Source organism: Lycorma delicatula, chromosome 1 (assembly GCF_047948215.1).
Source record: "Lycorma delicatula isolate Av1 chromosome 1, ASM4794821v1, whole genome shotgun sequence".
Classification (NCBI taxonomy): domain Eukaryota; kingdom Metazoa; phylum Arthropoda; class Insecta; order Hemiptera; family Fulgoridae; genus Lycorma; species Lycorma delicatula.
Window position 1 is genome coordinate 275472366 of NC_134455.1, and position 13279 is coordinate 275485644.

Below are 13279 nucleotides of genomic sequence, written 5' to 3' on the forward strand. Positions count from 1 at the left end.
AGTGAAAATCACCACTCTTACGTAAAGCTAATACGTTAGAGTTGTCATAAGATAGATAACAACTCCATACAGTGTAGAAAGTCTAAAATAATTTAGACAGTCATAAAAAGACTGGATCAAAAGTAATGTAAGGAAAGAAAACTATCTCTTTCTGTAAAAAATAATGCACTCTTATTTCCATTCTCTTTTAGTGTGTTTTCTCTAAGGGAGATACTAATACTTGAAAAATGATAACAATCGTAAAAACGAATTGGATGATAACAGAGAAAAATAAAATTACATATGTCATAATATGACATATTATAACATATGATATATTTATATTTATTTATTTAAATTTATTATGATATACCTATTTATTTTTTTTTTTTTTATACTTATGACATATTTTATATTATTATTAGTATTAAGATAGGTCATTTCTGATACATGTTAATCCATGGATAGTCAATGATGCGTGTCATCTGGATCACGTTACTGAAATGGGTCACGTTACCCCCTCCCAAAAATGTAGATGTACGAAGAGGACGGATTGTATAAGCAAGAGTGTACCTACCTTCAGAAGCGCCCTAACTCGTGTGAGAAATGAAAGAGTGTTCACATTACGTATCGTTTTATTCCATTATACCATTTTCTTTTATATTCGATCTTTAAATTTTTTTTAGTTTAATCGTATACCTATTTTTTTGCCAAAACATTATAGAAGCTTAATCATGCAACCATGCTTAATCATCGTAGATTTAAATTATTATTTTTTTATGGTGGTATCAACAGTATAACATAAATGTTAACGGAAAAATTGAATTGAAATTTCTATTCATGACAAATAAAAATCCCATCGGATTGTTTATGTTTATTAAAGTAATATTAAAAAGAGGAAGAAAGTTATAAACATTAAGAGGTTATTTAATTGTAGTAAGATTTTAGCTGTAGTCTTTCTTTCAGATATTGGGTTCGAATCACGATCAGACTTGGCATTTTTCATACTTAACAAATTTCATCTCTCAATCTCTTTGTAAGCTAACTTTAAGCCGTAGTTGACAAAAAAAAAAAAATAACTACTGTTACAACCTTATTAAAAGAGCAAAACTGTAGCGGGGGTTGGCGGGAATTGCTTAGCGTTATTCACTAAAGGACTTGACAAATTTAGAATTAATAAAATTAAATTTGCGGTGGGATAGGTGTGAAATTACCACCCTCCATCTTCAGAAGTGTACATTTTCGCGTCATTCACCATCCAATTGAAATTATTTCTACTGTAAGTAATACTTTGTTATCCTTAGTGAGGTATTTAGTTCAAGTTATACATCCTTGTCAATAGCTTGCATGTGATGATATTAATCTGGAAATGGAGTTCGCTTATGTAAAACATCATTCAATTTTCTTTACTGCACAATTCCAGTAAAATATGTTCATAATTTATTTAGCACTTTACGTCATCGATCACTCAAACAATTTCCTTGTTTTTCCTCAATCATTCTCTTGTATGTCAAATAAATATTTAAAAAAAGCTCAGTTGTATTTGTTCTCATTTTCTATCGAATAGTAGATTTGCCGCTTAAAGAAATTCCTTTTTCTATTCAGTTGGAACTTTTTTCAAAGTTAGATATTTATTTGTTTAGCCACAATTTGAATCTGAATTTTAAAAGTAATGTTTATTTTACCAAAAAAAAAATCTTCTTCAGATTGATATTTAAAATATATATATATGTGTGTGTGTGTGTGTGTGTATTCCATTTGTAACCCTATTCTTATATATTCTTTGAAAATCTATTGGGAAAAATGTATAATTTACTATTATGATTAACACTTATTCTAAAAGATATTTTGGTATAGTTATGACGATTTCTTTTGTAATATAACGTAATACGTATGAGTATTTAATATAAAGCGTAGGAATTTAGTACAATAATAGTTTATACATCCTGAGCCCGATAGCGGAAGACACCCGCCTTGTAAAGATCCCGGTCTCGCCACACCAGGCTCTCCGTTCTTAGCCCTGTTGGGCTTTACAGTAGGTCGTCTAAACTTGATAACACTACACTATCATCAGTTTGGCCTCCGTCAGGATACCACCGATGCAAATGCCTCGACAGACATTTCCATAAATGTATTTACACAACCTATTATCATCTTCCTATGGCCTTTTCCAACCACGACCACCTACCATAACTTACAACTCTCAACTATCAAATTAATCGATTCGCGGAAGCGCCACTCTCCAACAGAAGGTTTAACAAAAATTCTTCCTATATCTAACTTCAATTAGACTATGCCCTCAGATCACTAAAACGCCTATCTTGGCTAAGTAAACATCCAGATGGGCCCCTAGCCATCTGGGTTGCTATTCTATCTACACACCGATAACAGCATCAGACCCTCTCAGCCATCCTCTGCAGGGCTAAGAATTTAAGAAAGCCAGCAACTATATTCCATTCCCTTTCGGTATTAACTTGCAGATTAAAACCAAAATTGATCGTCGCTCTCTTGCTACTTTGTTGCGTTCAGTATCGTACCTGGGACAGACATATAAGACATGGCGTACATCATGCACTATGTCCAGAAGGAAACTGTGTAATATGCCGATTGGGGGGTATCCACCTAACTACCTGCGCACTTCTCACATCAGGATAAATACCAGGTGTGTAACGGCCATTGAATGATTCAGTCCACCTGACCTGCCACGAATGGTCGTATATTTCTTTTATGCGCCCAGAAGAAAGTTGGCCTACCTTCTTACCATCAAAAGGGAATTGGTGTTTAGGTCGCAAGGATATCAATGGACTTAATACCATAAATAAAAACCATCTCTCGAGAGGCAGTGATATAGGCACCGATCACAAATAACAATAGGAGATGCTGGTCTCTCAACAAAGTATTCCTACAACATTTGTACCTCATTCGATGAGCCCAGACAAGTGCAGCATGCAACCATATATCGAACACACATGGTTCTGACATTAAGCTCCTAATCGGGGTAAATTGCTCTCCGAAACCGAAGAAAGCAGTACAAACTTTTTTGGCAGAACACTGAAAGTGTTCTTTTAATTAAAGATTCTCATCAAGGATAACATCTAAATACTTCTGCATTAGGTCATACATAATTCGATGACCTACCTTTGATACACCAAGTTATTGTGTAACAGCTAATCTGCCCTTGAACAACATCATCATTATTTTCTCTGGACTAAACAACATATTATGTTGTAAACTCCACAACTGGAGTATTTTGCAAGCCTAGGTAGTCCGGAATTCGATCTCATTCTTCGAATCTCCTTTTACCAGAAAAAGCCTACCATCTGCGTACGATATGACGTGGTATCCACTGGGTAACCTCAATCGCATCACAGTGTTGAATTCAACAACCCAGAGCAAGGGTCCTAAAACACTACCTTGAGGACAACCTTTTGGTAGTGTTTTTCTTACTTCTGAGACGCTGTACCAAAGAACAACGTCTCGATTGCTGAAATAATTCATTCATTTCATTCTGCGTACAGTCTTGCTTCTGCAGCTGAATCAAGGCAGAGAGCCACCTTAAATTATTAAAAGTCCCTGCTATATCCAAAAAGATACCTAACATTATCAGACTCACTAGAAGAAACAATGTTCATAACCTTAAGAATAAAATCTTCTGTGCCCCTGCCTGGGCGAAAACCATACTGATCAACTATCAAAAACTTTCTAGAATTAAATTTATCAGTTATACGAAGATACAATTCTGTTCCTTCTTAAAAACCTTTCCAACAACTGGCAGAAGCGTTAAAAGCCTACAAGAGGAGGTTACAGTAAGTCCTTGTTATCACCTTTACACAAAAATTTCAGAACTTTTTTCCCAGGAAACAGAGAAATCGTCAGCAAAGAATATCCTATTAAACATTCTAGTCCAAGTACCATCATAAATTCCAACAGAACGGACAAGAAGCTCCACAACATAACATCGAAACCGGGGCTTTACTCCTACCAGAACTGAAAATTTCCTGATGTACCTCTCTGACTCTGTAATTTCCACAGGTAAAACATCAGAGAGAAAATCAGCAACTTCCTCTCGGACTCCCAGATGATACGAGGTTTCATTAGTTACAACATTATCCGGCAATAAATCATTCAATATATTATTTAAAATCTCGGGTTTATTAGAGGCAACACTCTGCTGGGTCAAGGGAGCCGATAAAAGAATATATTTCTTACGCTTATGCCGTAAGACTCTACACATAATACCAGAAGGGTTTTTATTTCCTTGCTCTATAACAAATAAAAAACGCCTTTTTAATGTCCTTACGAAATTTTCTGACCAGATGAAAATATTCAAATCTCTGTTTTGATAGTCGTCTACTAAAACCGTTCACCGTTTAGGATTACTTTCCCGCTAAGCTCTCTTAAGACGGTTCACGGACTGTTTTAACAAAGAAAACTATCTAGTCCATTAAGGGGCATTTTTCTCTCGACGCGAACTACAGGTAACTGAATTCTCAGCGGCATTGAAGAAAGCCACGGAAACATTTTCTGCTAGGTCTTCCGACTAGTATCATCCAGACTTCGTCTGAGACACAGAGTCTAGCTGAGAGAATATTAACAAATTTAGGGCAGTCCACCTTCCTGTACAGGAAGCGCCTCTGATGAACAGGGACATTGCATCTATAAGCGTCTCGCAACTCCTTGACCGACTCAAGGATAATTAATGGATGATCATTGGGACAATCATCAACAACAGACCAAGTATCAACCCTACCAGGAATATTCCTACCAACAGTAATATCAAAATTCGTTCGTTCCAGCAAACAATCTTCTTCCATCTTTCATTTCAGCATATGTTGATAACTTACCGGTAATTTATACAGCATTAATATCTTCAAAACGAATATTAGGGTGTAAATTGGGTTAACTCTCTTTAAAAAATCATTACAATTCAAAAAATAAACAAGTTGAATTCTTTCAGTCAAAATCAATTTCCGTGCTTCTCCAAGTTTTTCATTTTTCTGACCTATCTTTGTGGGGTTCATAGCAATTTCTCAAAATTATGTAGTATAGTTTTATGTTCACTCGAAGTTGCACTCCCTTGTGGCTCGTTGTCCGCGAGAAAGTTAACTTAAATGAAATTTAAGTTGCTCACTTTATGAGCAAAATAAATTCAAACTTCTACAAACCAAGCAAAATTGTGTCAAATAACATTTTATAAATGAAAAAAAAATGAAAAGGTATATTAAATTAAAATCTGAATTTACAATAACAAAAGTTAACATTTTCTTCTAAAGATTTTCGAAGTGAGCTCCTTGCCCAGCGATACACATTTTGCTCTAGTGATCATATTGAGAATCACCTGATGAAACAAAGGTTGTCAGTGTAATCGATTTCTTGTTGAATGTTCACTTTCAGTTCATCGATAATGTAAGGATTTGATTCATAAACTCTATCCATCAAATAGACTAAAAGAAAAAAAAGAAACTAAATAAATCCGGGAAATACGGAAGCTACCATTCTCTGCCGAGAGTTCTTTCTTCTCTAAAAGTCTCATGAACGCGTGCTACTGAATCGTTGGATGTTTGAAATGTCGTTCCAACTTGTCTTCTTTATTACGATCCACAAAATGGAAATAAAATTCTTCGAAAATTGTATTAAAATTCAACATTTTAATTGTATCTTTCAAAAATTGTACACTTTTGTTTTGACTGTCGTGTCAAAAATATTGACTCTTCAATAAGATTACCAGAAAAAGTACACCATATACCTATTTTCTCATCTTGAAATGAAGTGAAGTGGACCCTCAAACGTTTGATATTGTGTTAATTAACACGCCCAGATAAATGAAACCAAGCCTTCGCTATCATGATAAACAGTATCAGGTCTCTTTCATCGATCATTTTTTTCAGAAATAAGTAGCAATAATTAAAATGTTTTGGTTTGTCTTACACAGTTGTCACACAGTTAGTTAAGTCGTTACACAGTTGTTACACGGTATTTTTTACATTTAAATCATGAAGAATCAACAAAATGTATATTTTAGACCACTGTTGTGATAACTTATAATTTTTTTGCACTGGCAGAGATTGAATGCCCTCTGGAGTCCTAACGGAAGGTTGCCTATTTTGTTTTGCGTTTGAAACCTACCCCGTTGTACGCCATTTTTAACCAAATAGTGCTTGCTATCTTTTCTGGGAATGGCATTCGGAAGTTTTTCCGTGAATTATTGACGCGTTTCTTGAAACGATCCAGAACTCACATAAGCTTCCATTACAGAAATTACTTATTCAGTTGAATAAGGCATCTTGGAAAAACACAACTGCAAAGAGCGAAAGTACTGCACTGAAGCATGAACAGTTTACAATTGACGAAAACAGACGACAGTAGTAACATACACAACTAATAATGGCACTATTAGTAGCAGCATTAGAAGTGAGACTCAAATAACTGTAAAGAAATATAACTAATTTTAGAAATAAAAGTAGAGCTTTAGTTAACGTTGTATCATAATTCAGAAAGCTGGTTTTATACTTAAGAATGTGGGTTAAAGTAGTTTACTGTGTTCATAATTTCGATTTTAAGGTTTTATGGTTTTTTTTGTTTTTAATTAAATGAATTGCTTAAAAATAAACACTGAGTTTCTTATCTATTTTACTTATACGATTTCAACAAATTCAACGTGTAGGTAATATTATTGTTGACAGTATTCATTGGAAGGCCATCAGTTTGCGGTATTTGACTTTTGCATGACAGACGACTACAGGTACATAGTTAGCATCTCGAACAAGTTCATAACATGGGATCTGTCAACCAGCGATTTGACCCGTGACGTCAATCCAGGCTTGGAGGGGATAATGCAACAACTTTGCCTTAGTCCGGATAGTAGATTTGCTGCAGCTTATACTAATAATAACCAGGTGAGCGTTACATGTGGCCATAAATCTCAATCTAATTTTGTATTTATGCGAGTGGAATAATTAATTCAAACATTTTACGTGTATTCTACTTTACTACATATTTGACTTATGCATACATTTATTCATGTACTTAATGACTTCATAACTTAATGAATATTATCTCGTACTTTATGATTACTTCTAGAACTGAAAAGATAATTAAAATAATTAAGTTAGGAATGTGTTGTTAAGCATAACATAATAAAAAGTATATATTTAGTAAATTATGTACACAAATTCATGTAAGTTTACCTAAATAGTATATAACATAACATTTACAAAATAAATAATTACTGTGTATGTTATTTGTGCAAATCATTCACCCATAAGCTATCTTTTTGGAAAAAAGTTTATAGAAGCAATTTTATTTCAAATCAAGGAAAAGTTGAGAACTGCAAGTTTTTAGAATAAAATCCTTTTTTTGCAGAAGGCTCTAAAAATCTTTTTAATTACTTGTATATAACACAATTTAATTTGTTGAAGATTTATAAAAATACACATATGTTAATTTGATAAAAACTTGTAAAAGCGAAGTAATGTTGTAAAAACTGTTATTGTAATAGATTTTTTATTATGTATGTTAATATAGTTAACTTACTCTTACGTTAATGAAAAAATGGTAATGAGAAAATAAGAAGACTGAGGTTGCCTCGAGTAATTTCAAAATTCCCATCCGTTAGTAGGAAAGTATTCTGATATAGGTAAATTGGAAAAAAGGGTGCCGTAAACTAGAGGGTCCCTGCACATGGTTTTCCCTGCGGGATCACGTGGAGATACCTTCAACTGAACTGTAGTCAAGGAAATACTCCCTACAAACAATTCCCTCCGGGATCATTAACTCTCCCTTACACTCACACAAACCTAGTGTGAGCTATTAGATAGCCCTAACAAGAGAGCCGCCTATCTAGGAACATCAAGGAAGTCCCTGAAAACCAAATCATACAAACAAAACTACGCCTATGAAAACACACCTGCGTCCAAAATGCATCACATATATGCACGTGCGCGCTCTTACACACACTCAGGTACTCAAACCCAATCCTTCTCACTCAATTACTCAAAAAACACCCCAATACTCCAATTCCCGCCCCTGAAGCCTATTTATAATATCCTGTCAGAAGAGACCAAGCTTGGAGCGCCCAGCAAAGAAAAACAATGTCCATTCTCATTTTTCGTCCTAATCATACCATATAAAGCACAAACATACCACGTAAAACGATAACATCTCACAAGCACGTACATTCTATATCAGCCAACCACTCCAAACGCAACATCACACACTTCCTAAATTTTCATACAACCCATCCCATAATCATTCCAATTATACAATTTCAATTCTAATCTCTTCCGCATATTTCGAAAAAAAAAACATATAGTTACTCTCCTCTTCATACAATCACACTTCAGCACTTTTCCCATTTAGCAACCGCCTCCAACGAGATCGCCCCGTCTGTCACACAGACATTCACCTTCCTCCTATCCCGTTGCACGACTCTTATTCACATCAACAAATCTAATGAATCCCACGCAGCATACAAAGCGCCTCCAAACTAGCAGTTCTGTAGACAACTCACAATTTAATTAACAAATAAGTTCTATCCGCTCAAACACACGTAAAGCATCACTCTAACTTACAGTAACATATATAAAATTTGACTCCACTCAAACACGAAACATCAGTAATAACGCCAGAGAGTGAATGGAATACTACCACCATTAATAAACTTCGTTCAGTTAAGAATACTGTGTCACCTTGGAGGTCTTCATGTAGGAATAACCGTTGTGAAGAGGTTATTATTTGCCGTTTGCGAATAGGGCACACTAGGCTCACTCATGGCTCACTCAAACGGGTGCATCAGTCTGATGACACAGACTGATGCACCCGTTTGTGTTCGCTGCGACTGCCAACTGATGGTACACCACATACTAGTGGACTGTGTCTGTTATCTGGCACTGCCACGGAAATTTAAATTTGGGGCTAACATCAGAAATATTTTAGGTAACAATATGACTATCTTATCAAATGTCTTACGATCTTAAGGCCGTATATCTGGATCAAAAATTTGATTATTGATTCAATCTATTTCGTCTATTTTTGCCATTTGGCAAATTCCAGATGGTATTTTTGTTTTTCTAAGTTAGATATTAATTATTGTATTTAATTGTGGTTTTTATTCGCTTTTAGCATACAATATGGCATTTTCCATCTATTCTACTTTTTTGTAATTTTTAGGTTAATCGTTTAAATTTCATTTTTTATTATATAAATATCGTGCTCGGGCGCTAACGACGACACTTAGTTTTCCGCCCAGGAAAACAAAGAAAAAACCAACGCCACACCACTTAAAATTCCAATACGCCTTGCCAACCCGTTCTACTTACTAAATTCCCGTTCCACCTCTGTACCCAAAATAATACACATTTTCATTCATACCCAAATACCATAAATATAGCAAAGATGCACCAAATCATCCTCCATCTTTCCTTAGTCTCAAAGAACCTTTTGAAGAAATATTTGAGTGGTATGAATTCGTGACAAACTCATAATAATATACTACCCACCAAAAAGCGAAATATGAAAAATAGACATAGAAAAAATAATGAAGCAATAATTTTTATTGATGCACCAGTTTATTTCTTACATCTGAATTATGACACTAATAATGAAATCTAATTTTTGGAAGCTAAAAATCCAACGTAAATTACATTTGCTGAATTTAATAATCACAAAGAGAGTTCTTTTAGGATTTCTATCTAAACTAAATGTTCTTAAAATTGTGTATTATACAATCAGTATAATCAGAATTTAATAAAAGAAATAGATGGGATATTAAACTATGTTAACTACGCGGATTTATTAGGTTTCTTTGGTTGTTTAATATTTTGTTAAACTTAACGTTGCTTCTTTCGTAACTACAAAAAATGAAACACTGAAGTCAGAAGGACAGAAAAAAATATCAGTTATCCCTACAATGAAAATTATATATATTTTGATATTTGTTGCTTCTTACAGTTGGTTTGTAATTATTATGTTCACCAGCACTAAACGGGATTCTGTTGTAACATTTGTTTTTATTTGATTTAATTAATGCTTCTTTACAAGTTCCACTGAATACTACTCATATTCACTTACTTTGCGTTTGCACGAAATGTATCTCGTATGCACCAACACACACACACACACACACACACACACACACACACACACACACACACACACACACACACACACACACACACACACACACACACACACACACACACACACACACACACACACACACACACAAACTCTCAAACTACTTTTCATTCACTTATTTATTAAAGCATTTACTGATTAATTACTTTACTTATATAAAACGACCTCTAATTAAACTATACATTGAAAAAAAATTAAACCTCCGAGAGTAAAAGTGGCGTTAAAATTATTAGTCGAATAAATGTAACTTTTACAAAAAGAATTTTGAAATTATCTTACTTTCCTAAAGGTTGAGAAATCAGAAAATAGACAATTAGTTTTTGTTATGTAATTGACAGAAATTTCAATGATAAATCGAAGGGGAGGGCAAAACAGTATCAGTCCTCCACAGTTAACTGTCAGTATTTCAAAATTTTCAGTTTCAGAATTTTAGAGTTTCATGAAATTGTTATATATGTTTAACACAGAGGTATTATATATGTTTTCAAAATGTGAAGTTTGACTAATGATAAAAGTTTTATGCCGATAAAAGAAAATTCATGTCGTACTGCAATGAGGCGAGAAATCTGCGTCTGTAGAGCGGAAACTCATGAAGGTGATCCGTGATCCTTTGCGACTGCCATTTTGTGGCAGTTGCAAAGGGCATCACAACTACCGTTCAAAAACTGTCCAGTTCACAAAATGGAAACGGCGATTCAGGAGGTTAAAACCCTGCAAAAATAAGTTATCCTGTTGCGAGGAAAATTGTTAGCAGTCAAACATCTACCGACAATGACTTATGCAGAAGCAGTTGCTGCCATTTCTTCATTCAAAGTTACTGCGGAGCAGTATTTGCCTGCTCTTGCGCCAAATCTTGCTGCTATGATTGAGTAAATCATAGATACTAGGAAGAAATCTATTCAACCAAAGGAACAAGTAAACCCCGGCCAGATGCAGTCACCGTTGAACGTTAAAAAATAAGGATAAGGAGTCATCTGAAAAACCCAAAAACATTTTCCTTCGCCCAGAAAGGCGAAAGAAGATGTGGCAAGGGCGCAGAAGAATTCTGAGATTGGTGCAGTGCAGGTGAAAGTTACGATGGAGAAAACTTTAGATACTGTGACTGCCAACAAGCAGCCATGGAACCTCCAAAAGCCCAGAGGGAAGCTACGGAAAGTAAGTACTCGGCCTTTCCTTTTTCCTTTTTCCTTTCCCTTTTTTTAGAACAGCAATCCCAAAAATGTCATTGGAGAGTGCATAATATTTGGAGTCTTTGACAATGATGCTAACCACTCCATCTAGATCGGTATCACCTGATGTTGATCGCGGAACATCCCTGGAAGAATATACCATGCCCGAGGCCTCAGGCACCATGTCATCGGAGGTAGAGGTTATCAGGAGGACGAAGAAAAATGTAAGAAATGATGACCTCTGGGAAAGCCTAGGCGATAAACGAACGTGATATGTTTATAAATCAAGATTTTCAAAGTTAGAATGATTTTATAATAGCTTTGACATCAAAGTTGAAAATATTGGGCCTTTTTTTATTTTATTTTTTGTTTAGGAAAAGGAATAATGAACAAAGTAGTTTATGCTCAAAACCCTGAAGTAAAAATATAATAAGAATAATAATCATAACAAAATCGCTAAATTTTTAAATACGTTTTAATTATTTAGAAGCTACAAAATAGGAAATTTCCTTAATATTACGATATTATAATTTATCCTTAATATCCTACAAAAATAGGATATTAAGGTTAAATTTTAAATTGAAGTGAAATTTTTAATTTAAGAATTAAGCTATGAAGGTGTAAATTTAAGGATAAATTAAAAATTAATAATTGTTTTATTTTATGACTGAAATACTTCAGAATGAATCATGAATCAACAGAAAACAGTATATTTTATTAACCATGTTAGGTTATAGATTTTTTTTTAATCATTCATTAAGCACCCCAAAGGCAACTGATTCCTCGCCGTTACTGGTAAAACCAGTCGCCTCAGGGTACCGAGGCAGCAGTCTCTGCGCACCCGGTCTTGCCCCTCACCAAAGGGTTCTCCCATCGAGGTCCCCCTAGTTTCATCGGGTCACACCGACTCTCTCTTCCTCTGGGTAGCCAATGCATCCCTTCACTAGGGGGCTACCCGCCTCCGGCCCTAACCTACCAGATTCAGTTGTGCGCTCCGCTCACATTCACTCTCCCCGCGGCGTGACACGCAGCCTCATACCTCGAGGGTCCCCTATACCATCATCGAGAGTCCCGATGCACCGATGCACCCACTCAAAGTTAGTGCGTGGGCGGACCAGGACACCCTAGGCATACGGGCTAATTCCCGTTCCTGCACGTCGCCACGTTTCATCCATCTTCCAAAAATCTTTCGTTTTTTTTACTTTTTTTTAAAAGTATTCTTTCTTAGTAATTCTTTTTTCTTAGTTTTTTCTTTTTTTTCGCTATTCCTCCTGTTTTCCCTTTTTTTGTTGTCCTTTCCTCCCTTCTTTTTGTTTTTTTTGTCTTGCTTTCTTCCCTGTTTTCCTACCCTTCTCCTCCTCCTCCTCCGACTCCTTGTGTCATGCAATCCACTAAGTTGCAAACCATGAGGCGCGAACCAAGATTATCGATTTGATTCAGGCTACTTTAGTATAATAACAAAACTTTTATTACATATGTTTTCCTCTAAATTACACTGTTATACCTATATAATTTCATTCTATTTACAGAGCACAAGTTTCTGTTCTGTCTGCAAAAATAATAATCTTAAAAGCAATAATTTAGGGAAAATAATATTGTTTTTATGGAATTTAATTTCGTTCAGATTTTTTATTAGGCTTTCAAAATTTCTTATCTTGATTATCTTTCATCTCGTTTCCCGAGGTTGGGACGACCTTGACTTAAAACGTGACATTAGAAGGAAGTAACATATTACGAGAGGTTATCTCTAAAGTAAAAAACCTTGTTTCTGAAAAATTTATAAATATTTCTTATTTCCCTTAAACTACTATTATTACCCTTGTAATATTTCTCTATGTAATCACCACATGAATTAAGACATTTATCGTAGCGATACACCAGCTTCAATATACCCTCGTCGTATTCTCCTGCCGCTATTCCGTTTAGCCACTGATTAACAGCATTTTTAAGTTCATCGACAGTCGCGAATTGCTTACTGCTCATACAATTTTTCAATT

General features: G+C 35.0%; 1 protein-coding gene across 1 annotated transcript in view; it reads left to right on the forward strand.

Moving 5' to 3' along the window:
- LOC142332106 (NACHT and WD repeat domain-containing protein 2) overlaps window positions 1–13279 on the forward strand; it is a 224458-nt gene that overhangs the window by 144177 nt on the left and 67002 nt on the right. Inside the window, exon 18 of the mRNA XM_075378333.1 lies at window positions 6663–6875. Within this exon, the coding sequence (XP_075234448.1) occupies window positions 6663–6875 (213 nt within the window). The remainder of the gene's footprint in view (window positions 1–6662; window positions 6876–13279) is intronic.